General features: G+C 46.6%; 1 protein-coding gene across 1 annotated transcript; it reads left to right on the top strand.

The window, feature by feature from the left end:
- The first annotated feature begins 966 nt into the window (after nucleotides 1-966).
- chmp7 (charged multivesicular body protein 7) lies at nucleotides 967-22,917 on the top strand. Its single transcript, XM_059967367.1, has 10 exons — nucleotides 967-1,477; nucleotides 5,366-5,537; nucleotides 9,761-9,946; nucleotides 10,034-10,167; nucleotides 13,700-13,748; nucleotides 14,675-14,794; nucleotides 14,974-15,072; nucleotides 19,752-19,812; nucleotides 20,494-20,664; nucleotides 21,711-22,917. The coding sequence occupies exons 1-10, from the start codon at nucleotides 1,215-1,217 to the stop codon at nucleotides 21,761-21,763; spliced, it is 1,308 nt and encodes a 435-aa protein (XP_059823350.1). The 5' UTR covers nucleotides 967-1,214; the 3' UTR covers nucleotides 21,764-22,917.
- The last annotated feature ends 3,883 nt before the right edge of the window (nucleotides 22,918-26,800 follow it).

Here is a 26,800-nt window from a genome sequence, read left to right as displayed (position 1 = left end):
TTGGCGTTTTTCATAAATACAAGAAGGACTCAAATAGACGTTGAGTATTTTACTTAAAAGTAACCTTCAACCCAACGTCTTTTTTTCGGAGTTCAAAATGTTTTTGTTGCATGCAGAAATGTAATTTCGTTTTCTCTGCAGGAGTTCATCAATTTCATAAATGCAACACATTATAGTTTGTTTATACATAGCAGAAAGGCAAAACAAAACGTTGTATGCAGTGTTATTTCATTTTAAATGTCAAACGGGTTTTGCGGCTCCCAGTGTTTTCTTTTCTGTGGGAAACGGGTCCAAGTGGCTCTTTCAGTGGTAAAGGTTGCTGACCCCTGGACTGTAGCTCAAGGTTTCCTGCAACTGCAGAATCTCTTAGAATGTGAGGAGGACGCTTTTTTGTGGCTAAGGTGTCCACAGCTAGCAATCACAGTAAACCATTTAAGACTGAGGTGAGGAAAATGTCTTTATTCTGAGAGAACCTCTAGAATGCCTTATAAAGAGGGATGTATAAATAACGGGACATTAGAGGATTGCCAACGATCTAGAGATCGCGCAGCTGAGGTGGGCAGTCAGTCATGACCTTGATGAATCCTAGAGCAGATTTAGGGGGGCTGGATAGCCTCTTATCCCCTTTTCCTGATTTTATTACTGCCGGTGGCAACAGCAGCATCTGCACACCTGCCCAAATGAAGGTAACGTAATCGTCAGTCAGTTTGTTTGCTTCGTTGATGGGAGACTGTGAAATCGAGACGCAGCCTCCTGCAGATTCACTGTCAAACCAATCATCCAGGGGATTCATTGCCCAGTCAAGGTCACATTGGTGGGAGTTTAACCCAAGTTCTTCTCCTCCCCGGGAGCCTCCCAGGCTGTGAGTTCCGGGGTGACTGGTGCGGCCGATATGGGAATCTCGGATAACTACCCAAATAAGGCAGGAAAGTTGGTGGGCGGGGCAGGGAGGGAGGCTTCTGAACTGGAGTTCTTGCTCCATCTCTGCACGCCCAGGCTCCGTGTCCGGCTCCGATTTGAGTAATCCGGGACCGAGATCCTCACAAGTTCGTGGAGCGAAACCGACTGCGGAAGCCAAGCCCCGCCCTTTGTACGCTGATTGGTTGAGAGTCCGACGTTGCTGATTGGTCCAGATTAAAGTTGACTCTGATCGACAGCAAAGGCCTGGTCCAAGCAGCAAAGCCTCGGTCTCAATTATCGCTCGATGCGGCGCAATGACGGAGCCATCGATGGAAGAGATATGCCCGGACTGGGGCGACGAGGAGCGCATGGCCTTCCTCTTCTCAGCCTTCAAGCAGAACCGCGAGGTGGACTGCTCGGACTGGGACAGTAAACTCGCCTTCTGGTCGGCGCTGATACTGGAAGCATCGCGCCGGCGGGGCCGGATCGGCTTCACCCTGCGGGAGCTCGGGGTCTGGTTCCAGAGGAAAGGCTCATCACCTCTCGGCCTTGACACCGTGGTGCAAGACATGACCAGGTGACGGAGGCGGCGCTCCTTGACACGGCCGAACCAGGGTCAGGTCGGCTCGGGTCAATTCCTTAACACCAACCGCTCTGTCCCGCTCCCCTGATCCACAAATCCCGCCCCCCCGGATCCCGTCTCCCGCCCCCCCGGATCTCGTCTCCCGCCCCCCCGGATCCCGTCTCACTCCCCCCCGGATCCCGTCACACTCCCCCCCCCCGTCTCCCGCCCCCCGGATCCCGTCTCCCGCCCCCCCGGATCCCGTCTCCCGCCCCCCCCGGATCCCGTCTCCCGCCCCCCCGGATCCCGTCTCCCGCCCCCCCGGATCCCGTCTCCCGCCCCCCCGGATCCCGTCTCACTCCCCCCCCCCGTCTCCCGCCCCCCGGATCCCGTCTCCCGCCCCCCCGGATCCCGTCTCCCGCCCCCCCGGATCCCGTCTCCCGCCCCCCCGGATCCCGTCTCACTCCCCCCCGGATCCCGTCTCCCGCCCCCCCCCGGATCCCGTCTCCCGCCCCCCGGATCCCGTCTCACTCCCCCCCCGTCTCCCGCCCCCCGGATCCCGTCTCCCGCCCCCCCGGATCCCGTCTCACTCCCCCCCCGTCTCCCGCCCCCCGGATCCCGTCTCCCGCCCCCCCGGATCCCGTCTCCCGCCCCCCCCCCCCGGATCCCGTCTCCCGCCCCCCGGATCCCGTCTCCCGCCCCCCCGGATCCCGTCTCACTCCCGCCCCCCCGGATCCCGTCTCACTCCCCCCCGGATCCCGTCTCCCGCCCCCCCCCGGATCCCGTCTCCCGCCCCCCGGATCCCGTCTCACTCCCCCCCCGTCTCCCGTCTCACTCCCCCCCGGATCCCGTCTCACTCCCCCCCGAATCCCGTCTCACTCCCCCCCCCCGGATCCCGTCTCCCGCCCCCCCCCGGATCCCGTCTCCCGCCCCCCCCCCCGGATCCCGTCTCCCGCCCCCCCCGGATCCCGTCTCCCGCCCCCCCGGATCCCGTCTCACTCCCCCCCCGGATCCCGTCTCACTCCCCCCCGGATCCCGTCTCACTCCCCCCCCCCGGATCCCGTCTCCCGCCCCCCCGGATCCCGTCTCACTCCCGCCCCCCCGGATCCCGTCTCCCGCCCCCCCGGATCTCGTCTCCCGCCCCCCCGGATCCCGTCTCACTCCCGCCCCCCCGGATCCCGTCTCACTCCCGCCCCCCCGGATCCCGTCTCCCGCCCCCCGGATCCCGTCTCCCGCCCTCCCGGATCCCGTCTCACTCCCCCCCCCCCTGAATCCGTCTCACTCCCCCCCCCCCCGATCCCGTCTCACTCCCCCCCCCCCCCCCGATCCCGTCTCACTCCCGCCCCCCCGGATCCCGTCTCCCGCCCCCGGATCCCGTCTCCCGCCCTCCCGGATCCCGTCTCACTCCCCCCCCCCCCCCCCCCGATCCCGTCTCACTCCCGCCCCCCCGGATCCCGTCTCCCGCCCCCGGATCCCGTCTCCCGCCCTCCCGGATCCCGTCTCACTCCCCCCCCCCTGATTCCGTCTCACTCCCCCCCCCCCCGATCCCGTCTCACTCCCCCCCCCCCCGATCCCGTCTCACTCCCCCCCCCCCGATCCCGTCTCACTCCCCCCCCCCCCCCCCCCCCCCCGATCCCGTCTCACTCCCGCCCCCCCGGATCCCGTCTCCCGCCCCCGGATCCCGTCTCCCGCCCTCCCGGATCCCGTCTCACTCCCCCCCCCCCCCCCCCCGATCCCGCCTCACTCCCCCCCCCTGATTCCGTCTCACTCCCCCCCCCCTGATTCCGTCTCACTCCCCCCCCCCCCCCCGATCCCGCCTCACTCCCCCCCCCCCCCCCCCCCCCGATCCCGCCTCACTCCCCCCCCCCCCAGATCCCGTCTCACTCCCCCCCCCCCCCCCCCCCCGATCCCGCCTCACTCCCCCCCCCCCTGATTCCGTATCACTCCCCCCCCCCCCCGGATCCCGGGGGGGGGGGGGGGGAGGAACAAAATTGAATTTGTTTTTTCATAAAATCACAAAAATCTTGATGTTTTAATAGGATTGAATTAAATCTCCATCTATAGATCGATTCCTCCTTATCCATCATTATCATTGTCATTATCAAGGGGGAATGATCTGACAGTATTCTTGCTTTATATTCCACACATTTCCTTCCTTGGGTTCCTGCAAGAAATAAGAATGTACTTGGTCAGACCCTGGGAATTTAGTCTCTTTAATACTTGTCTTTGTTTAAGTTTTATATGGTCCAAGACATCACAACTCATTTGCCTCAATTCCTTTGCATCCATTATTTCCACAATAAAAACTGATGAGAAACATCAGATATTATAAAAATTGGATCCATTGCTTTTTGCTGCGCATACAGACAGCCGTGGTGGATTTTTATGCGCTTATCTCTCCCTAGCCGCCACCTTTCTTTTATTTCTAGAATCTGCAGAAATTTCCCTTAACCCTCCCAGATCCATCTTGTTTTACCCTCCTTAAATGAATAAAACATGAATAAAACATAGGACAGTGCAGACCCTTTGGCCTGTGATATGCTGATCAATCTAATCCTTCTCTTCGACATACTCCTACATTTTTCTATCATCTGTGTACCTATCTAAAATGTTCTTGTATGTGCATGATGTATCTGTCTCTGCAACTATCCCTGCTAATATTATGTCACCTCATATTCACCATTCTACCTTTGGAAAAAGTCTCCATCTATTTCCACAACCTGTGCCTCTTGTCATCCTGAACACCTCTATCAAGTTACCTCTCATCCTCCTCTCCAAAGCGAAAAGCCCAAGCTCCCTTAACCTTTCTTCATTAAACAGGCCGGATCTTCATATATCTCCTCTGCACTCTACAGCTTCCACGTCCTTCCTATAATGAGGTGACCAGAACTGAACACAATACTTCCAGGGTTTTATATAGCCTCACAACTCTTAAACTCAATACTCCAACTAATGAAGGCCAAAGTACCATATGCCTTCTTAACAATCCATCAATTTGTGTGGTATCTATGGACCCGGACCCCGCACCCCCCCAAAGATCCCCCTTCCTCCACACTGCCAAGAATACTGCTGTTGACCCTGTTTTCTGCCTTCAAATTTGATTTTCCAAAACGAATCACTTCACACTTTCAACACACACAAAATGCTGGTGGAACACAGCAGGCCAGGCAGCATCTATAGGACTGACGAAGGGTCTCGGCCCGAAACGTCAACAGTGCTTCTTCCTCTAGATGCTGCCTGGCCTGCTGTGTTCCACCAGCATTTTGTGTGTGTTGTTTGAATTTCCAGCATCTGCAGATTTCTTCGTGTTCACTTCACACTTTTCTGGGTTGATCTCCCATTTGATGTTACTCAGCCCAGCACTGCATCCTATCAATGCACACCTACACTTCTTATAGTCGTTGAGAGATTTGCTTGCTCCAAACTAAATCAGAAGTAAGTTTATTTTCACTAACTTACTTGATGTTAAATTTGTTGCTTTGCAGCTGAGGTACAGTGTAAAGACGTAAAATTACTATAAATTATAAAATAATAGCACAAGATATAAAATGGGCAATGAGGTGGTGTTCAGGATTCATGGACTGTGCAGATGTCTAAATCTGTTTTATGCTCCTTTTCCCTGACACCACTTGTCAAACAACGTTCTCTTAACTTACAACCTTGTCCTTCATCCCAACAGGAACATGCTGCCCTGATATCCTTTTACCAACAGTCCTGCCCAATCGGCCTCTGCGAAATCCCAGCTAATAGCTCCAAAATCGACCCTGCCCCCTTGTTCCTGCCTTTGCGTTTACACTGTTGCTGACTATTCACCCACCCCAGCGCGTAGCCAGTAACTGATCTGCCCAGTCTACCCACTTTGGGTAGTTTTCTAACTCTTCTCTGATCTCTCTCCCTGCTAAGACGAGGGCTGATTCAGAAGGAGTCAAGCTTAGCGGCAAGTGTTGATGCTGGCTGGCTGGCATGGGGCGTGGGGCTGTTCCTCATCAAGCCCTTCAAGTGGACACTCTCCTCTTTTCTGGGAAACAGTACTGTTTCGCCTGATGAATCGTTCATTGTTATTGAGCGACTAAAGGTGAGAGAATTAAATGTATTCCTCAGTATAAAGAGTGGAACTTGTACTCGCTTGTTATATCTGTTAACTTGTAAGAATGACAGGAATACAGCACACCTACACTACACCTACACCTACACTTACAGCACAATACCCAACCTCAGTAATGGAACAGTATGGACAACCTCTTGCACTACTATGGACATCTCTGATTGTTTGTTTTTGCAAAGGTTTATTCGACTGTACTGTGTAATTTTCTGTTTTAAGTTATGTACAATTTATGCTCTAAGTTGTCTGTACCTATGTGTGTGATGCTTGTTGTACTGTATCTCATTAGACAATAAACTACTTACAACATTACTTAAACTCCATCTGCCATTTCTTAGCCCATTTCACCCACACATCAGTAGCACCCTGTAAACTAAGACCACCTCCCTGCTGGCAACAACTCCACCAATCTTAGTGTCACCGGTAAACTTGGTGATCATATCACCTGCAGCCACATCAAAATCATTCACGTGTTACAAATAGCAAGGGTCCCAGTACCAGTCCCTGTTTTGACACCACTGGTAACAAGCATCCAGTCACAAAACTGTCTATCTTCACTGAAGTACTACAGTCTTTGACTAACAGTATAATACCTTTTCCCCTCTTACTTCCTGCCCCCCACCTCACCTAAAGATTCTCTACCCTACTGTGCACCCCTCCCCCCTGATACTGAGTTACTAATCCTGCTGTATCTCCCTTGGCAGTATTGTAGACCCTGTGTTAGGCAGTATTGTACATTGGGGATCTTACCCCATCCCTGACAATATTTAGTTGTTTGTCTTTTTTCTCTCTCTGCCCATCACTCTGCCTGTTCTCCATCTCCCTCTGGTGCTCCCCTCCCCCTTTCTTTCTCCTGAGGCCTCCCGTCCCATGATCCTTTCCCTTCTCCAGCTCTGTATCTCTTTCGCCAATCACCTTTCCAGCTCTTAGCTTCACCCCACCCCCTCTGGTCTTCTCCTATCATTTTGCATTTCCCCTTCCCCCCCACTACTTTCAAATCTCTTAGTATCTCTCTTTTCAGTTAGTCCTGACGAAGGGTCTCGGCCCGAAACATCGACAGTGCTTCTCCTTATAGATGCTGCCTGGCCTGCTGTGTTCCACCAGCATTTTGTGTGCATTGCTTGAATTTCCAGCATCTGCAGATTTCCTCGTGTTTGTTTTGTAAATCACTTGTTAGTCAAAATGTTTAATTCAACTACTTCATTGAAATTTAATGCAAGCAGTCTACATCAAAATCTTTAGTGAGTTTATTATCAAAGTACATATATGTCACCATATACAACCCTGATATTCATCCTTTTGTGGGCATACCGAATAAATCTGTAGAATAACAAGCATAACAGAATCAATGAAAGACCATTCAACTAGAACGTTCAGCCAGAGTCCAGAAGGCAACCGACTGTGCAAATAGAAAAGAACAAATAATAATAATTAAGAAGCAATAAATATTGAGAGATGAGGTGATTGAGTCCATTGGTTGTGGGAATATTTCAATGATGGAGCCTCTTTGGTACAAGAGCTTGGAGGTTGAGGGGTAATCACAGTTCCTAAACCTGGTGCTGTGAGTCCTGGGGCTCCTGTACCTTCTTCCTGATGGCAGCAGTGAGAAGAGAGCATGTCCTGGGTGGTGGGGATCCCTGAGGATGGATATTGCTTTCCTGCGACAGAGGGGAAAACCTCTGTCTTGCTCCATTTGAACATCTACTTGAGCCCACTTCCCCTGCCAATTCTTTTTAAACCTCCCCACAAAGATGTTGGTCCCACTCTGGTCAAGGTGTAATCTGTACCACTTGTGCAGATTTGACCCCTTTCCTCAGGACTGGTGCCAGTGACCCAGGAAACTAAAGCCCTTTCCCTCGCACCATCCCTTCAGCCACACATTCATCAGACGAATCCTATTCCTACTCTCACCAGCTCATGGCAGAGGAAGCAAATGAAGTATTACAATCTTTGACGACCTGCTCTGTGGCAGCTACCTGGTTCCCTAAACTCACGTTCAAAGTAAATTTTTCATCAAAGTATGTATATGTCACCATATATAATCTTGAGTTTCATTTTCTCACAGGCATTCACAATGGATACACAGAAACAGTGTAATCAATAAAAATCTGCACACAAAGAAAGATAGGCAAGCAACCAGTGTGCAAAAGAAGACAAACTATGCAATTATGTTAAAATTAAATAAATGACTGTTGAGTCCTTGAAAGTGAGTCTGTAGGTTGTGGGATCCGTTCACTGTTGAGGTGACTGAGGTTGTGCACCCTGGTTCAGGAGTCTAATGGATAAAGGGTAATAACTGTTCCTGAACCTGATGTTGGAGGCCTCGTGCTCCTGTACCTCCTTCCTGATGGCAGAGCATGGCCTTGATGATGGATGCTACATTTTCTGTGGCAGCGCACCATGTAAATGTGCTCAGTGGTGTTGGCCAGGGCTTTACCCGTGATGAACTGGGCTGTATTCACTATATTCTGCGGTCTTTTCCATTCATGAGTATTGGTGTTTCCATTCCAGGCTGTGATGCAACCAGTCAGGATGCTCTCCACTGCACACCAAGAGAAGTTTATCAAAGTTTTAGATGATCTGCACAAACTTCGAAGAAATTAGGGGCACTTCCATGCCTTTGCAATGGTCCCAGGACAAATCCTCTGATATGATAATACCAAGGAATTTAAAGTTACTCACCCTCTTCACCTTCAATCCCCTAATAATTCATGGCTTTGCAGACATTGAGTGCAAGGTGGTTGTTGTGGCACCATCCCGCTAGATTTTCAATCTCCCTCCTATATGCTGATTGGTCACCGCCAGTTGCACAAGGGGCTGTCAAGGCCTAGGTCATGGAGTTTATTGATTAGTTTTGATGGGATGACAGTGTTGAATGCAGAGCTGAAATCAATGAAGAGCATCCTAATGTGTGCATCTTCACTGTCCGAATGTTCAAGGGCTGAGTGAAGAGCTAATTGTGAATTGACCTATTGTGATGGTAGGCAAATTGGAGCAATGCCAAGACACACCTGAAGATGGAGTTGAAATATTTTATGACCAACCTCCCAAAGCACTTCATCATAATGGACGTAAGTGAGACTGGACGGTAGTTATTGAGGCAGGTTTTCTCATTTCTCTTGGGTTTTCGATATGATTGAAGCATATTTGAAGTGGAATCAGGTTTAGTATCATCGGCATATGTTGTGAAATTTGTTAACAGCGGCAGCAGTACAATGCAATACATGATAAATATAGAAAATAAATAAATGTAAGTATATTAAATTAAATAAAAAATAATGCAAAAACAGAAATAATAAAAAAATGTGGGTACATTGGACTGCTAAAGCAAGATGTTAAAAATGTCAGAAAACACTCCAGCCAGCTGATTAGCTCAGGCCTTCAGTGCTTGGCTAGGTAACACCATGCTTTCCATGGGTTCCCCCCCTCCCCTCACGTTGGTCTCAGACTGAAATCATAGGGTTGTCTTTACAGGACCTCAGCTCTTCTCTAACCTGTGTTGTGCTACGAGGAATATTTGTGGCTGGAGAAAACACAGTGGGTTCACTTGATAGCTCCCAACACTGAGGGTGGATTCTGAGGAATAGGCATGTCGGAGCAATTGTTACTGTGCAAGTGCGTTACAAAGGCTCTTAACCGCTATGCTCACTGCTGCGCAGTTTGAGGTCCAGCCCTAGGCCGACACTCCCACAGCGATGAATCGCCCGAAGTCATCATCTCACAGCATAGCTTAGTGTGAAGCCGTGTGCAGAGGTTGCTGATGGGGTCTGGGGTGAACAGTGCACCTTGGCAGATTCAGTGAGGCTGGACTGGGAAGGCTGCTGCACGTGTACACGGACCTGGACTGGACGCTGCGATTGTCCACTCCCTCCTGATAGATGTGATGGAAGCAGGCCTCCCACTCCTTAAACTTGGCTGCACAGATATCCCCAGCCTAGAGGTTTTACTGTAGTAACAGTGAAAGCTCCAGCCCTGCAGTGTGCAGCCTGAGGTCACAAAAAAAGGGGTATTCACCTATCCAAGACCCAGACTGCTGTCAGTGCTGGCCTTCCTATAGAGTTGTTTCCGTTAGCCTTTCTCCATGTAATGCCTCCTGTAATTTATTGTGCACGATTTATTACAATGTTTATCACCTCTTTTTACCTCCAGTCATTACAAACAAAGCTTCATTATTTTGCATTGTGCCCTTTCTCTAGGAAAAGGCGGCTGATGTTTTAAAACTTTGCCATAATTTCCTGGACAAATCACATCCCGTGGCAGCTTTCTCGACACTGCAGCAAGTGTGCCAGACTGTGTGCGAGGATGAGAAGACCTTCTGTGTGTGTCTGCTGCAGCTCCAGAAAGAAAAGAAAGTCACAGTTGTTGAACTTGATGGTGATAAGGTAGATGTGCTTCATCAGCTACGCTCGATTTGCTGGGATTTGTTGTGAGGGTTCAAACTCAGTGCATCTCTTTCACATGTCACGCAGATAGTGAAGTTCACCCACCCTACCAGCAGCAAAGTTTTGGCAGTAACTGAGGTTGACATTGGGGTGTACCACTTGGTGAATTGTGAGAAGATGTTATCACAGAAAGCAGAAACACTTTCCCAGGAGGCTGAAAGGTATGACAGAAAAAAAATAAAACCGTCACTTTTGCAACTCTGCTCAGTCAAAGTTTTTATTTTTCAATCTAGAGCTTCATTTTGGGCACAGTGCAAATTCAAAATTAACGTGTTATATAGAACAGTGGAACATGGGCAAAGGCCTTCAGTCCATTATGTGCCAGTCTAATTCTGAGTGCCTGCTTATGGTCTGTTCACATGTCTGTCTAAAATGTCTTTTAAATGGTGCCCTCTTATCTGCTTCTTTCACCTCACCTGCCAGATGTGCACCACTCTGTAAATGAAAATGAGACTTGTCCATCTCTTTTAAACTTTAACCTTTCACCTCAAACCTCTGCATTCTAAAAGACTCTGGTAACATATTTACATACATCTTTCAGTCTCCACTCAGCCATTTATGCTCCAGTGCTTCAGAACTGACTTGCACATCTTTGACAGTTATAAAGGGGACTTATCTGTCCTAATGTTTTTCAGAAGTTTCAACAGATCCTTTTTCTTAACATCAACATATTTAGCCTGTTCCAGCACATTCTCTTTCTTAATGCCAGCATGTTCTACACTGGCACACACAAAGTGCTGGTGGAACACAGCAGGCCAGGCAGCATCTATAGGGAGAAGTGCTGTCGACGTTTCAGGCCGAGACCCTTCATCAGGACTAACCAAAAGGAAAGCTCTGATCTTACTATCTTTCCTTTCAGTTAGTCCTGACGAAGGGTCTCGGCCCAAAATGTCGACAGCGCTTCTCCTTATAGATGCTGCCTGGCCTGCTATGTTCCACCAGCATTTTGTGTGTGTTGTTGTTTGAATTTCCAGCATCTGCAGATTTCCTCGTGTCTGCTATTTCTTTTCCCACTTTCCTCATTTAGATCCTGTTGTAACCTTAGACAATCTTCTTCACCGTCCACTATGCTGCCAATGTTGGTGTCATTTGCAACTAGCTAATGAGAATGCTGCCTACATTCTCAACCAAACTGTCAATACAGAGACAAACAAGAGACCCAGCACCAGTCCCTGTGCCAGATCACTGGTCACAGTCTGAAAAACAGTCTTCCACTGCCACCCTCTGACTCCCACCACCAGGCCAGTTAGTTAGCTCACCTTGGATCCTGTGTGATTTAACCTTCCAGACCAGTGTACCATGTGGGTCTTGTCAAAAAAGGTCCAGATAGACAACATCAGCTGCCTCGCCCTGTCAATCTACCTGCTCACCTCTTCAAACAAAACTCTATCAAATTTGTGAGACAAGATTTCCCACACTCAGAATTGCGCTAACTGTCCCTAAATAGTCCTTGCCTTACCATTGTAGGTATATCCTGTTCTCAGAGTCCTCTGCACCTGCTTTCCAGCCTGTAGTTCCCTGGCTTGAACTTGCAGGCTTTAAATCAAACACGATTTCAGCCACACCCCCACATCCTCTTCTCCCATGGTATTTCACCTGTGGCTAAGAAAGATACAGAATATCTGCCATACCCCAGCAATTTCTTCCTTTGCATCCCACAATGTCCTGGGATGTACTTGGTCAAACCCCAGGGATCTTTTCACCATTATGCACCTCCAGATCACCAACATCTCTTTCATGATGTTGATATGTGTCATGACATCACTGTGCTCTTTCCATAATTTTCTAGCTTCAATTACCTTCTCCATGATGAACAGAAGTAAGAATTTATCATTTCAACTTCGCCCATCACCCATGGCTCCACTGATCCTTAAGGAAACCTATTCTCTCCGTAATTACCCTATAATTAAAACATCTCAAAGAATTCTCTTTTACCTTTTCTGCCAGGGGCATCTCATGTCGCATTTTTGCTCTCTTGATTTCCCTGTGTGTATCCTTACGTGTTTTACATTATATTTAGTGATAGTGCTGGATGTAGGCCCTCTGGCCCTTCGAGGCTCGCCACCTCAGCAACCCCTGACAAACATGATTAACCCCAACCTAAACATGGCACAATTGACCAACTAAACGACCTGGTTCGTGTTGGAACTATGGGAGGAAAGTGGAGGTCCTGCAGAAAACCCAGGGAGGATTTACAGAGACTCCTTGCAGAACAGCACCGGAATTAAACTTCAAACTCCAGAACTCCCCCAGCTGTAATAGTGCCACGCTAACTGCCAACCGTAAAAGAATTCGTTTGATCCTGAATAAAATGCTGGAGGAACTTAGCAAGTCAGGTAGCATCTATAGAGGGGAATGATCTAGTCAACGATTTGGGCCAAAATCCTTGCATCAGGACTGGAAAGGAAGGGGGCAAAAGCCAGAAAAAGAAGTGGGGAGAGGGGAAGGAGTGCAAGTTGGAAGGTGATAGGTGAGACGAGGTGAGGAGGACTGTGGCTGGATGCGTCTGTCTGCTGCAAAAGGCAGGATCCCCATTTCAGTTCAACTTTCCATTCTGATATGTCTGTCCATGGCTTCCTCTACTGCCATGATGAAGCGAAACTCAGGTTGGAGAAGTTCCACCTCATATTCTGTCTGGCTAGTATCAAGCTTGATGGCATGAACATCGATTTATTTAGCTTCTGGTTATTACCCCCCTTTCTCTTTTTCCATTCCCCATTCTTATTACCCTCTGTCCCCTTCTTTTTTCCTCACGTGCCCATCACCTGCCCTTGTTTCCACTCATCCTTCCCTTTCTACCATTGTCCACTCCAGTGGGATTCCTTTTTTTCCAACTCTTTAACTCTTCCAGCAATCAGCTCCAGCTGCTTACTCCATCCCCCTCCCCTCCCACCCACCTTCCCCTTCACCTGCTATCTTGTACTCCTCCTCCTGTCCTTACTTTTTTATTCTGGCTTCTGTCCCCTTCCCTGCTAGTCCTGATGAAGGGTCTCAGCCCAAAACGTCAACGTAACATTTCCCTCCATTGACGCAGCCTGACCTGCTGAGTTCCTCCAGCATTTTGAATGTGCTGCTCAAGATTTTCAGCATCTGCAGGTTCCCTTGTGTTTATTATTTGATCTCAGCTGCCCCTACCTGATACATCCTTGTTTTTCCTGACTGGAGCCTCAGTATCCCTCATCTTGCATAGTTCCACAATTCTGCTCACTTCCTTCTGTGAGGGAAATAGGTTCTGTAATGAAGGATCCAAACTGTTGCAGCCTCTGCCTCAGATTGCAGCCAGAAATTCTTACTTAAATTGGCAGGGATACTATCTTCATAAACTGATACTGGTGGCGAGAGTTATAGAGAAGGACGTGGTTTCTGGCTTTTTCATCAGTTTTCTAAGTTACGTTTTCGGAAAGGACCAGTTATCTCCAGTATTTTACTTATAGCTGCAGACAAACAGATCTTCTTTTCTTGCATTTGCCAGCTGATGTTCCAAACTGAAGGCCAGAGTGAGAGCTCAGATGAATTGTGCCTTTCCCACCGAGCTGGACTGAGCCTTTGCTCAGTGCCTCCCTTCCCTTGGCAGCTACAGGGTTCATCCCCTACTCCCTTTCCGCAAGAGAATAAAGGAAAGAAAGCTTTGATTTTGCCTAAATAAATAAGCTGGTAAAGTAGCTGTTTGTTCAAAAATATTTATTTTTCCAGTTACAAAGAGGATGCAAGGAAGCACTTAAAGGCCGGTAAAAAGAATTTGGTGAGTGTTTCTCTCTTCAGTCAGTTCTGCCATTTAAGTTGCTTTGCTGCTGCCCCCAGCGTTTTAATGCAGTTGTAAGAACAGACTGCAGTGGGTTCCAGTGCTCCTGGTGGTCTTGCTCGCTTTTCTTTGCAGTCTGATGAAGCTCCGGCTGTCAGGTCAAATCATGCATGCATTGTGTTGTACCCTCTCCCCCCTCTCCGTTATAGTGTTTTAGGTGACCTGTGATCAAAAGCAGAGGGCAAGATGTTGAACTCCAAAGCCAAGAAGAGAGATGCTGGTGTTTGGAGTAACCTGAGGAGGTGGGGGAGAGGATACTGTATTACTTTATTGTCGCCAAACAATTGATACTAGAGCGTACAATCACCACAGCGATATTTGATTCTGCACTTCACACTCCCTGGAGTACAAATCAATAGTAAATATAATAAAAATTTTAATTATAAATTTTAAAAAATAGGGAAAGTAAGGTAGTGCAAAAAAACCGGGAGACAGGTCCGGATATCTGGAAGGTACGGCCCAGATCCGGGTCAGGATCCGTTTAGCAGTCTTATCACAGTTGGAAAGAAGCTGTTCCCAAATCTGGCCGTAGGAGTCTTCAAGCTCCTGAACCTTCTCCCGGAGGGAAGAGGGACAAAATATGTGTTGGCTGGGTGGGTCGTGTCCTTGATTATCCTGGCAGAACTGCTCCGACAGCGTGTGGTGTAAAGTGAGTCCAAGGATGGAAGATTGGTTTGTGTGATGTGCTGGGCTGTGTTCACGATCTTCTGCAGCTTCTTCCGGTCTTGGACAGGACAACTTCCATACCAGGTTGTGATGCACCCGAGAAGAATGCTTTCTACGGTGCATCTATAAAAATTAGTGAGGGTGTTACTCCGTCAATAATGAAGTTATTGCACACGCTTAAGTGTTTCTTTCCATTTAAGGCACTGAAATCTCTAAAATTGCGGAAGAGAACAGATAAACAGCTGGAGGATATCCACGCAAAACTTGATATGATCCAGACTATCCTCGATCGCATTCACTCTTCCCAGACTGACGTAAAGGTACAGTAATGATAGTTTTGCTCTTATCTCCCTCTGGTGGCGCAGTCTACTGTGGAAGGATAATGGGAAGGCAGTAATTGTCTCAGCTTTCAGTAATCACTCGTGGATATTGGGTTGTGGCAGGGTTGTTTTGTCTTCCAGTGTTGAGATAATTTATTACTTCTTGTGCAAATTGCCAGGTTGTTGAAGCTTATCAGGCGGGGCTCGGAGCTTTGAGGCAGTCCATGAAAGATGTGAGTGTAGAGAAAGTTGAGAACCTGATGGATCAGATTGAACAGGTGAGTGACTTCATGCTTTCCTTTGTGAATTATGAACCCGGTCCCTGACTGGAAGAACGAGCCAAAAGGGGCTGAGATCTGACAGATCTTTCATTAGGTTTGGAGATACAGGAATCTGCAGATGGAGCAGAAACAAATAGCTCAAGGGACTCAGAAAATCAGGCAGCGTTTGTGAATGGAAATAAGACCATAAGTTTTAGGAGCAGAAATGGGCCATTCAGCCCATCGAGGCTGCTCCACCATTCAATCATGGGCTGATCCACTTCATCCAGTCATCCCCACTCCCCTGCTTTCACCCCATACCCTTTGATGCCCTGGCTATGGACAAATGGACAAATCCAGATGAAAGGTCTCAATCTAAATTACAGCATAGTACAGGATCTTTTAACCTACTCTAATATCTAAGCCATGGGAGCATGTGGTGGATGGTCAAATGAGCAGCTGGTACATATCACAAGACCTGGTTATGCAGGCAGGCAATCTCTGAAATCTCTTGATAATGGATGGGGCCACCAATCTTGTTAAGTCTTTTGTCCAGAAGGCAATGGCACTTATTTGCCAAGAACAATCATGGTAATGAGACTATGAACACCTAAGTCATATGACATGCAGATAATGTTGATGATCATTATCATTATATCATGATATAATGATGCTGCCTGGCCCACTGAGTACCTCCAGCAGTTTGTTTTTCCTGTGTTCATTAGAATTTCTCGGAAGCATCATTGGCGACTGTAGAACAAGGTAACCCTGAATGAGATCAGATGTTTTCAGAGTCTTGGTAAACAAGGTAGTGCAGTTGGTCTGCATTTTAACCCAGTTAGGATTTAATGAGGAGAAAGGATATGGGGACATTACAGCAAAGTACAGGTCCTTTGGCCCAGGATGTGCCAATATTTTAACCTACTCTAGTGTCTAAACCACAGGAGCAGATGATGGATGGTTGTATGAGCATTTTGCTTCCAATTTTACAAGCAATAAGGAGAGAACGCTGGGTCTTGTGCCAAAGATATTAGTGTTCATGGTCATGTTACTGAATGGCCACTCTGCTATAGAGGGGTAACTTTGGACTCTATCATTAAACAAACTCACACATAAAGCTCCACAAATAATATTTATCATCTTCTAATCTCATGGTTTAATCTGTATTTTAACAATGTTTGTTTATACATCTGGAGGGCTTCGTTTGTGGGCCAGCTCTCTATCCTTGGTTGGAACTCATTCAGTAAGCTTTTGCACTAGAAAATCTGCTTGTAAAATAATGTAACAAATATAAATTACTATCTGCTGTTTGTTTTTTTTAAATATATTCTCACTTTGTTTCAACAAAAGACATTGTGTGTTGCATCATGACAATATCTCAACTGTTCCAGACGGTTTGCCTGTGTCATCTTCACACACTGCAGGTGGTCAAGCAGCCTGAAAACAGAGGACATTATTGTGACCTGAACCCTCCTGCCTGCATTTTCATTCAATAAAGTGTGTGAATTCCTAGGATACAAGAACAATAGCACAGTCTGTGACAGCAGTAGATTAGAATTGTAAATCAGCAGATAATCTGAAGGTCCATCCACACAGAGTTGAAAGTCAATGACATATCTACCTGTAACGCCACTTTCAATGGATTCCCAGATTCTTTCATTCTACCACACTCCTCACTGTGTAAAACTTAACCTTGGTTGGTCCTGCTGAAGTGCAACTTCTCACGTTTGTCTGCATTAAATTCCATCTGCCGTTTTAGCCCACTTTTCCAACTGGTCCAGATCCCGCTGCAAGCACTGACGGTTTTCCCCACTGTCCACTACACTTCCAGTCTCGGTGTCATCTGCAAACTTGCTGATTCAGTTAACCACATCCTCATTCAGATCATTGATATAGATGACAAACAACAGACACAGCACCGATCCCTGCGGCACTCCACTAGACACAGGCCTCCAGTCAGAGAAGCCACCATCTACTGAAACTCTCTGGCTTCTCCCACAAAACCAATGTTGAAACCAATTTATTACCTCGTCTTGAATGCCAAGCAACTGAACCTTTTTGACCAACCTCCCATGTGGGGCCTTGACAAATACCTTGCTAAAGTCCGTGTAGACATCAACCACTGCCTTGCCTTTGTCCATTTTCTGTAACTTCTTCGAAAAACTCTATAATATTGGTTAGACACAACCTACCAAGCACAAAGCCATGCTGAATATCCCTAATCAATCTATGTCTGTCCAAATACTCTGGTCCTTTAGAATACCTTTTCCCACTACTGATGTCAGGCTCACTGGTCTATAATTTCTTGGTTTATTTTTAGAGGCTTTCTTAAACAGCACAACAATATTGGCTACCTTCCAATCCTCCGGTACTTCATGTGTTGCTAAGAACGATTTAAATATCAAACAAGAATATCTGCAGATGCCGGAAATCTGAGCAACACACAAAAAGTGCTGGAGGAACTCGGCAGGCCAGGCAGCACCTATGGAAAAAAGTACAGTTGACGTTTTGGGCTGAGACCCTTTGGTAGGACTGGAGAAAAAAAGATGAGTAGATTTAAAAGGTGGGGGAGGGAAGAGAGAAACACAAGGTGATAGGTGAAACCGGGAGGGAGAGGGATGAAGTAAAGAGCTGAGAAGTTGATTGGGGAAAGAGATACAGCGCTGGAGAAGGTGGAATCTAATAGGAGAAGACAGAAGGCCATGGAAGAAAGAAAAGGGGGAGGAGCACCAGAGGGAGGTGATGAGCAAGTGAGGAGATAAGATGAGAGAGGGAAAAGGGGATGGGGAATGGTACGGGGGGGGGGGGGGGTGGGAGATGGATTACCAGGTTTGAGAGATCAATGTTCATGCCATCAGTTTGGAGTCTCCCCAGACAGAATATAAGGTACTGTTCCTCTAACCTGAGTGTGGCCTCATGTGACAGTAGAGGAGGTCATGGATTATCATATCGGGATGGGAATGAATGGGAAGTGGAATAAAATGAGTGGCTGCAGGGAGATCCCGTGTCTTCTGGTGGACAGAGCGTAAGTGCTCGGCAAAGCGGTCTCCCAAGCTCTGTTGGAGGCCACACCAGGAGCACCAGACACAGTATATGACCCCAACAGACTCAGGTGAAGTATCGCCTCACCTGGAAGGATTGTTTGGGCCCTGAATGGTAGTGACGGAGTAGGTGTAGGGGCAGGTGTAACACTTGTTCTGCTTGCAAGGTCTCCCTGCCTTCTCTCATACAAGAGGAGCATTCAGCTCTCATGTGGCATCCCTGCTGGTCTAACTGCAGATACAGCTTTCTCACCTTCTCTCACTCAAGTCTCTCCAAGCTGAAGCTTCGAAGAGCTAAACCCTCAAATAATCTCTCTAATGCTGTCCACTCCAACAATGATGACTTCAGTTGTCTTTGTTTTATTTGTATTTGTTTTTGCCATTTGTTTCCGATCACTGACTGGCTGCTGCTCAAAATACCAAGCTGGCGCGAATCGATGCCTTATGTTCTTAATCAGCGAGCCTGAGTGAGCTACATCTACTCACACTTTCGATCACTGATTGGCCACTGCTCAAAACACCAAGCGGCCATTTGCTCTGTTCCCTGCAGCTCGTTACGTACCTACGTTTTTGGATTATCCTACTGGACCATGATGCAGCCAGCCAGGGTGCTTTCTACATCTGTAGAAGTCACTCAGAGTTTTCAGTGATAGGCCAGACTTCATGAATCTCCAGAGAAAGTAAAGACATCAGTCCATTTTCCTTAATACGGTATCTATGTACTGAGCGTAGGACGTCATGCAGTAGATTAACACTCAGGAATTTAAAGCTGCTGATTCTCTGATGTAGACTGGCAGTTGTTCACCTGCCTTCCTCTTCCTAAAGTCAGCAATAAGCTCCTTAGTTTTGCTGATACTGAGCAACAAGAGGCTGCTTTTGCAGCACCACTTAACCAGGTGATCTGTGTTGCTCTGGTGAGTTGACTCATCACCACGTGTGATTCATCCAACGACAGTGGTGTCATTGTCGAACTTGGAGATGGCATTGGAGTTGTGCTTGGGAGTTAGGAACACATCATTGACGTGCGAGTTTGTTGGTGGTCAGTGAGAAGGAAATACTGTTAATGATTGAGATTTGCCTATGAGGAAGTTGAGGATCCAGATGCAGAGGGAGGTACAGATGATGGACATTCCAATGCAACCAGCAATTCCATTACAGCGTTGACCAGGAGTAATGGGTTCTCATTATGACATTACTGTAGCTGTCGTATCTGCATCCTGTGACCCGGCTTTGATCCTGACCTCTGGTGTTGTCCGTGTGGAATTTGCAGTGTCTCCCTCAAACTTTGTGGGTTTCATCTGCTGTCCTGGCTTTCTCCCACATCTTTGGTTGTGACGAGTAGTGAGGGCTGCTGTACAGTTGGTACTGATGGGATTGAGCAAAAGGCTTATTTCTGTTTGACTCCGGACATTTCTGCCCTTGATCAACAAAATATGTTGGGGAAGCGGGGTTTGGTATTCTCTGAGGGTAAATGGGTTGAATGGCTTTAAGAAAGTATGAATATGTGAATATGAGCATTTGGTATTGTCTCACTGGGTCTGGTTTTATTTTGACTGATAACAGTGACTGGCTGTCAATTGGGCATTGTCCAGAGATGGTTGAACTGTCATTGTGCATGAAATTATTTAATGGTTGTTCTTTCTTTGTTTTTTTTAGTTCTGTGAAACACAGGATGATATAAACCGGACTCTGGCTGGTGAAAACTTTGCTGAAATAGGTGAGGTTTCCTGATGTTGACTTCTGTTTGTTGATTTGTACAGCTAACTGTTCAAACAGAAACACAATCTTTCTCTTCACTAATCATTCCAGAGCAATGATTCAGAAATACTTTAAATTGATTCCTCCTGTTCATTAACTATCTGCTGGTGGGATGGTTTTTCTCCCCCATCCCCCCTGAAGTGTTGGCTCCGTGGCTGCCAATTCCGCATGACCTGGGTCACCTTTTCCACCTTCAGGCAACTATAAATCATAATGAACAGAAATGAGCCATTAAAATGGCAGAGGTTTCTGTGATACTGACTGGGTTTGAAGCATTGACTTGCTCTTGTCCCCCCCCCCCCCCCCCCCCAGCTGTCCCTTCCTCTTCGTATGTTACACCAAAAGTACTGCTCTGAGGGGTGTAAAACATGCTAGACCTGAGCTTTCCGGCATCATTTTTTACCCAATCTGGTGATACTTCCTAAAGGCACTAGGTCCCTGAAGAGGAAACCTGTTGAGATTTTCTCTGATTGGGGGAAGCAAATGGTTTATCTGAAGGCTGTGGAACAATTAGCATAGTTACCAGCCATCAGTACTTCACCAGGTTTAATAGATTTGTACATGTTGGATCTTGATAGTATCTGGGGAATCTTGAAGTCTGGATCTTCTGCTAATGTTGTCTTCTTTCATTCTGGCTAAGGAGGTGTTAACATGAGTGAATTGGAAGATGAGTTGAATGCTCTCTTGGAAACCACACCGGAGAAAATTTCTGTCCTCCCAGATGTACCGGCAGGCCCACTTCCTGGGTCTCCCAGTTATGACCTACTGGATGCGGAGCTGGAGGAGGAGTTCAGTAAGCAGTCTGTTAAAGGTGAGCTTGTGACGTTGAGGAAGAAGGGCAGGCAAGGGCTGGGGAATGGATTAGCTGTGAGGTTTCACTCTTGCTCTTCCTTACTTCTTTGTATAGTTGTATCATTCATATCCCAGTAGCTAACATCTTTCAAGCCATTTTACAATGGAGTCCTTATTGATCTCCCTTTCCATGTCTCTATTTTTTTTTCCTTCACTTTATTAACTTTACTCATTCCCTCTCTTCCTCCCAAACCCCCAGCAATCTAATTTCCGAGTTTCTACCACTGGTCCTTTCCTCAGTACTGGGGACTTGACTCATTAACTGCCTGTTTGCTACAATGTCTGCTGGGGCTGCGTCATAGAGTTATAGAGCACTACAGCACAGAAGGAGACCGTTCAGCCCATCTAGTCCGTGCCAAACCATTGTTCTACTTAGTACCTGGACCATAGCTTTCCATGCATGCACTTATCCAAATTTCTCTTAAATGTTGAAATCAAACCTGCATACGTCACTTCCACTGGCAGCTCTCACCATCCTTTCAGTGAAGAAATTCCCTCTCGTGTTCCCCTAAAGCATTTCCCCTTTAACCCTTACTCCATGAACTCTAGTTCTGGACTCACCCAATCTCAGTAGGAGTGGGGTCCTGCTGTATTTGCTCTCTCTATCTCCCTCTGCTGTTAGGGAGATGGCATTACTTAGCATTGGTTTATGCTGATAAAATAAAACGTTTTGTTTGTTTCTCTTTCTGTGGAGATATGTTCTTCCCCTTTGCCAGTGATGGAACATGGACCCTGGGTATGGTGGAGGATTCAGAATCCTTCATTAAAGTTGTTGAAAGTGTACTCAAAGTCTAGGAGCTGAAATTTGGGATCACATTCGCCAACTCTATACTGACTTGGTACAGGCATGATTGGGGGTATCATTGCCACAAGTGTTGTAAATGTTTCAGTTTGCAAAAATAAACTGCTTGGGGAATGTGACATTTAACAGAGGTGGGTAACAGTTCCAAAATATCTTTTCATGTTACCTTTTCAAGTTCTTGAAGTTACTTCCTTTGTTTTCAGGTGGTGCTACGGAAGGAGGAAAAACTGCTATGTCACTGGAACCTGCACAATAAATCCTGCTGCTACACCCACAGAGCAATCCCTCCCTCACATACGTCCTGAATAACGAGGAAACTAGTGACATGTGATAACTGTAGCAGTCAGTCCCGGAGAAATCTTCCATTCTTCCTGGTTTGCTGTGAGACCTGGGATAAATGGTAGGTTCTTTTGCCCCAAAGAAGGGATCTTGAGTCATCTGGGGAAGAGGAGAACTTTTCATGTCCATCTCCCTCAGGCAACATTCAGTCATTGATTCTGTATTAACCACTTTGGCCCAAAATCGGCAGATGTGGGTGCCGGGTCAGGGGCCCATTACTGTGGATGATGTTTAAGGGTCCTTGGAGGGAGAAAGGGCTCATTGCCCTGATCAGCTCCAGATTGCAGTGATCTGATATCAAGATGCACTTCTCACTGCCACTCCTGCTGCTAAATAGTAGTTGGGGGAACATTGATGAGAGCAAACCAAGGAAATTGACTGTCCTTAACTGACCTTACCATCTTCTGTGGCATTTGAAGAACTAGATGTTCCACTGGATGTTATCACAATGGCATTATTTAACAGACTATGCCTGTCGCAGTCTTTGGGATGAGCTCAGTCCGTTAAATTTGAGATGCTGCTGGACTTTCCAACTTGGTCTGCAGGACATTGGTGTAAGTATGAAAATAAGAAGTCCTTGGAAATCTACCACATTAATATCTGGCAAGAATCCAGCTCTGAGGGGGAGGTCTGAAAGGACAGGATTTGCTGGGAGTTCACGTGAACCCATTTGTAATGTGCGTGAAAGATTTCCCTAGAAAATTACTTCCATTGTCTCTGGTTAACTCCGGATAGAATTATGAAGGTGTATTTTGATCAAATTCATCTCGACTTTTCAGTTTATCTTTCCTTGCAGTTGTGAATTGTGTGTGTTGTGTGAGAAGCCCCAGAGGACAGCCAGAGTGCATAGACCCGAGAGGAGTAGCTGGGGAGATGGTTGTCCTCAGCTTGCACTGGCTCCTGCTGTATTTTTCATTTACAAATTGTACAGTCTTTGTTGTAAATCTGTTTGTACATGTGTTTTGGTAGAATATATTACTAGCTAAATGTCTGAAATGTAGATGATCTTGAAACCCTTTTATTGCCTGTTTGAAATTTAAAAAAAAATAAAAGTGTGTGTTTTCCCTTTGATCTCCCTTTTGTGAAATAACTAATGGTATACTTCAAGCTCAGAATTGTCAGTGTAGTGGCTGGAATCAGAAAACAGTAACCCAATGTTATGGCAAAAGTGTCATTCTGAGCACGGTATTACTAGAAGTTCCCGGGAAAGAGTAACAAGATAAAAGAGCAAGTGGAATTTCCTAAAATAATGGAAGTTGTAAAATTGGATAGTCTTCCAAGATGTAGTTCATTCTTTCAAAAATAAATGTGTTAATTTATGATTAATTAAGCTCTTCAGAAGAGTTATCATTGGTAGAAGGTGATAATTGATAGAAATGTTCTCTCCACTGGTAGTCTGACCTGATCAATCCCTCCACATTCACTAGTTGTACTTTCCATGTGTCCTGTCTCTAACAGCCCTCTTTAACTCGTCAGTAAGCTTACTTATCACCATGACAAACTGAGTGTTGCCTTGCCCAAGTCTTCCATTCTTTCCCCACCCACTCTGCAACTTAACACTAACCTTGTTCAATCTGACAGAGGGCCTTTCACCTGAAATGTAGGCTCCCTCGTTCCACAGGTGCTACCTGACCCAGTGAGAGATTCCAGCATTTTCTGATTTATAACATCATTGCTGGGATTTTTTGCTCAATGGGTGTGGATATCTGAGGAAGGGGAAACATTTTTACCCTCACTGGGCATTAGAGAAGGGTGGGTTAATTTCCCATTACTCCCTGAGCAGTTCTTAGAGTCATAAAGCACTAAAGCACAGAAACAGGTCCAAGTCCCATTTTAAAGAGCAAACACGAGGAAATCTGCAGATGCTGGAAATTCAAACAACACACACAAAATGCTGGTGGAACACAGCAGGCATAAGTGCTGCCTGGCCTGCTGTGTTCTACCAGCATTTTGTGTGCTATGTCCCATTTTGTCTGTATTATTCTGCCTATGCTCCATTGACCTGCACCTGGACCAAAGGGAGTCGATGCCTACCCATATGCATGTACTTACCCAAATTTCTCTTAAATGTTGCAATCGAACCCACATCCACCACTTCAACAGGCAGCTTACTCCACACCCTCACCATCCTCTGACTGAAGAGATTCCCCCTCATGTTCTCCTTAAATATTCCACCTTTGACATTTAACCTATGACCTCAAGTTCTGGACTCACCTGAGCTCAGAAGAAAAAGCATGCTTGCATTTTCCCTCTCTGCACCCCTCATAATTTTGTATACATCTATGAAATCTCCGAGAATAAAGACCTAATTATTCAACCTTGAGCAACATCCTGTACTCTTTCAATCTTATTGATCCCCTTCCTGTGGGTAGGTGAACTGCTCACACTACTCCAGTTAGGCCTCATCAACATCTTTTACAACTTCAGCATAATATCCCAATGCCTGCACGCCATACTTTGATATATGAAGTTTTTGAGCCAAAAATTTTCTTTATATCCCTACCTACTTGTGATGCCACTTCCAACGAATTACAGATCTGTACTCTCAGATCCCTCTGTCTACCATACTTCTTTGTGCAAGCCCTGTCACGGTTTATACTCCCAAAGTGCAACACCTCACACTTGTCTCTGCGTTAAGTTCCACCTGCCATTTCTTCCAGCAGGTCCAAGTCCCACTGCAAGCTTTGATAGCCTTCCTTGCCGTCCACTCTACCCCTAATCTTGGAGACATCCACAAATATTCTGAAAACAAAATTACTGACAACATTTAATTTTCAAGCAATAAGCCGAAAGAGATTCATGGATCTGTAGATAATAAAGTTCTATCACCCCTACGTTATTTACCCTCTTTGATGTCTCATTTCCTCCGGCCATTTGTTCTCTGCCCCACTCCTTTCCTTTCACCCCACTTCCTCTCTCTCTCTTTCTCAGCTCTTAAGCTGCACAGGCAATTCTTGTTTGTTATCGATTAGCCCCGCTTTTGATCCCAAAAAATGGGATCATTTCCTTACAGTAACTGGGAAAGATATAAGCATGTTTTATAGCAAAACACCTTGTAAGATTTTCAGCATCTGTAGAATCTCTTGTGTTTATAATTTGTGCAAATTAATTAAATAAATGTAGCTCCCACTGCTATACAACACAAAACAAGAGATTCTCCAAATGCGATATATCCTGAGCAACACACACAAGATGCTAGAGGAGGGCAGCATCTATGGGAGGGAATAAACAGTTGATGTTCTGGCTGAGACTTTTCATCAGGATTACACAAATTATGTTTGGCAGTGGGTGAGAACCATTGCATAGTGCAACAAAATCACCTGCAAGGACTCAGCACTCCCATTTATTGAAGGATGAGCACACCAAGCCTTTGGATTACATTGTTTCAACTGTGATATAAAGGCAAACATAGCAAATTATTCACTGAAGTTAAAAGATCACTGAGAAATTCAATAATTGACTTGGTGGGTCACGCACCCACGGAGCTGTATACAACCCGTTGCCTGGCTGATGAGAGTTGTGTGGTTTCTCCTTCTGGCTGATGATGATTTGTGAACTAAATTTGTTCTCTCTGCTATCATCAAATAAACTACAGCTGGTCAGAGACTACAGCTGAGAGCTTGAACCAGTAATGAATTTTAACCTTTGTTCTTGTTATTGCTTAGAGCTGAAACCACACCTGTACTAAATCATATGATATACGAGAATTTGGCTGTTTGGCCCATTGAGCCTGCTCCATCATTCCGCCATGGCTGACTTATTATCCCTCTCCACCTTCTCTCCATAACCTTTGATACCCTTACTAATCAAGAAACTATTATCCTGATCAACAAGCTACAGAACCTGGACCTCTATACCTCCCTCTCCAAGTGTATCCTCGACTTCCTAACCGAAAGATCGCAATCTGTGCGAACTGGAAATAACATCTCCACCTCGCTGACCATCAACACTGGCACACCTCAGGGATGTGTGCTTAGCCCACTGCTCTACTCTCTCTACACCCAAGTGTTTAGGCACAGCTCAAATGCCATCTATAAATTTTCTGATGATACAACCATTGTTGGCAGAATTTCAGATGGTGACAAGAGGGTGTACAGAAGCAAGATATATCAGCTAGTTGAGTGGTGTCACAGCAACAACCTTGCATGCAATGTCAGTAAGACCAACGAGCTGACTGTGGACTTCAGAAAGGGTAGGATGGGGGAACACAAACCAATCCTCATCAGAAGTGGAGAGAGTGAGCAATTTCAAGCTCCTGGCTGTCAAGATCTCTAAGGACCTGACCTGGATGCAACATATTGATGCAGCTATAGAGAAGGCAAGACAGCGGCTATATTTCATTCGAGGTTTGAAGACATTTGGTTTGTCAACTAAAACTTGTATGAAAGTATCGTGGAGAGATATTCTAACTGGTCGCATCACCAGCTGCTATGGGGGGGGGGGGGGGGGGCGGGGAGGCTTCCTCACAAAATTGAAATAAGTTGCACAAACTTGTAAAATAAGTCAGCTCCATCACAGGTAACAGCTCTGTAGTAACCAAGACATCTTCAAGGAGCAGTGCTTTAGGAAGGCAGCATCCATCATTAACCATCTCCACAACCCAGGACATGTTACCATCAGGGAGGAGGTACATGAAGGCACACACTCAATGATTCATCTACAGCTTCTTCTCCTTTGCCATCTGATTTCCAAATGAACATTGAACCCATGAACACTACCTCACTACTTTTTTACTTGTTTTTTTTTGCACTACTTATTTTAACTATTTCACCCTAACCATGGACTTTTTACTCTCCTCCCATCCGGTCGGCGCTACAGGAGCCTCTGCTCCCGCACCAGCAGGAACAGGAAGAGCTTCTTCCCTGAGGCTGTGACCCTGCTGAACCTCACATCACAGCACTAAGCAGTATTGCACCCATATTGTACTGTCTCAGTACTTCTATAAATGTGAGCT

Source organism: Hypanus sabinus, chromosome 1, assembly GCF_030144855.1.
Source record: "Hypanus sabinus isolate sHypSab1 chromosome 1, sHypSab1.hap1, whole genome shotgun sequence".
In the NCBI taxonomy this organism is placed as follows: domain Eukaryota; kingdom Metazoa; phylum Chordata; class Chondrichthyes; order Myliobatiformes; family Dasyatidae; genus Hypanus; species Hypanus sabinus.
Note: the sequence above shows the minus strand (reverse complement) of the source record. Positions and strands in the feature narration are given on the sequence as shown.

Bases quoted from the DNA above. Each gene is read 5' to 3' on its own strand.
- chmp7 (XM_059967367.1), top strand. From the start codon at position 1,215: ATGACGGAGCCATCGATGGAAGAGATATGCCCGGACTGGGGCGACGAG. The intron at 9,947-10,033 runs GTAGATGTGCTT...CATGTCACGCAG, and splicing joins TTGAACTTGATGGTGATAAG to ATAGTGAAGTTCACCCACCC. The intron at 14,795-14,973 runs GTACAGTAATGA...GCAAATTGCCAG, and splicing joins CTTCCCAGACTGACGTAAAG to GTTGTTGAAGCTTATCAGGC.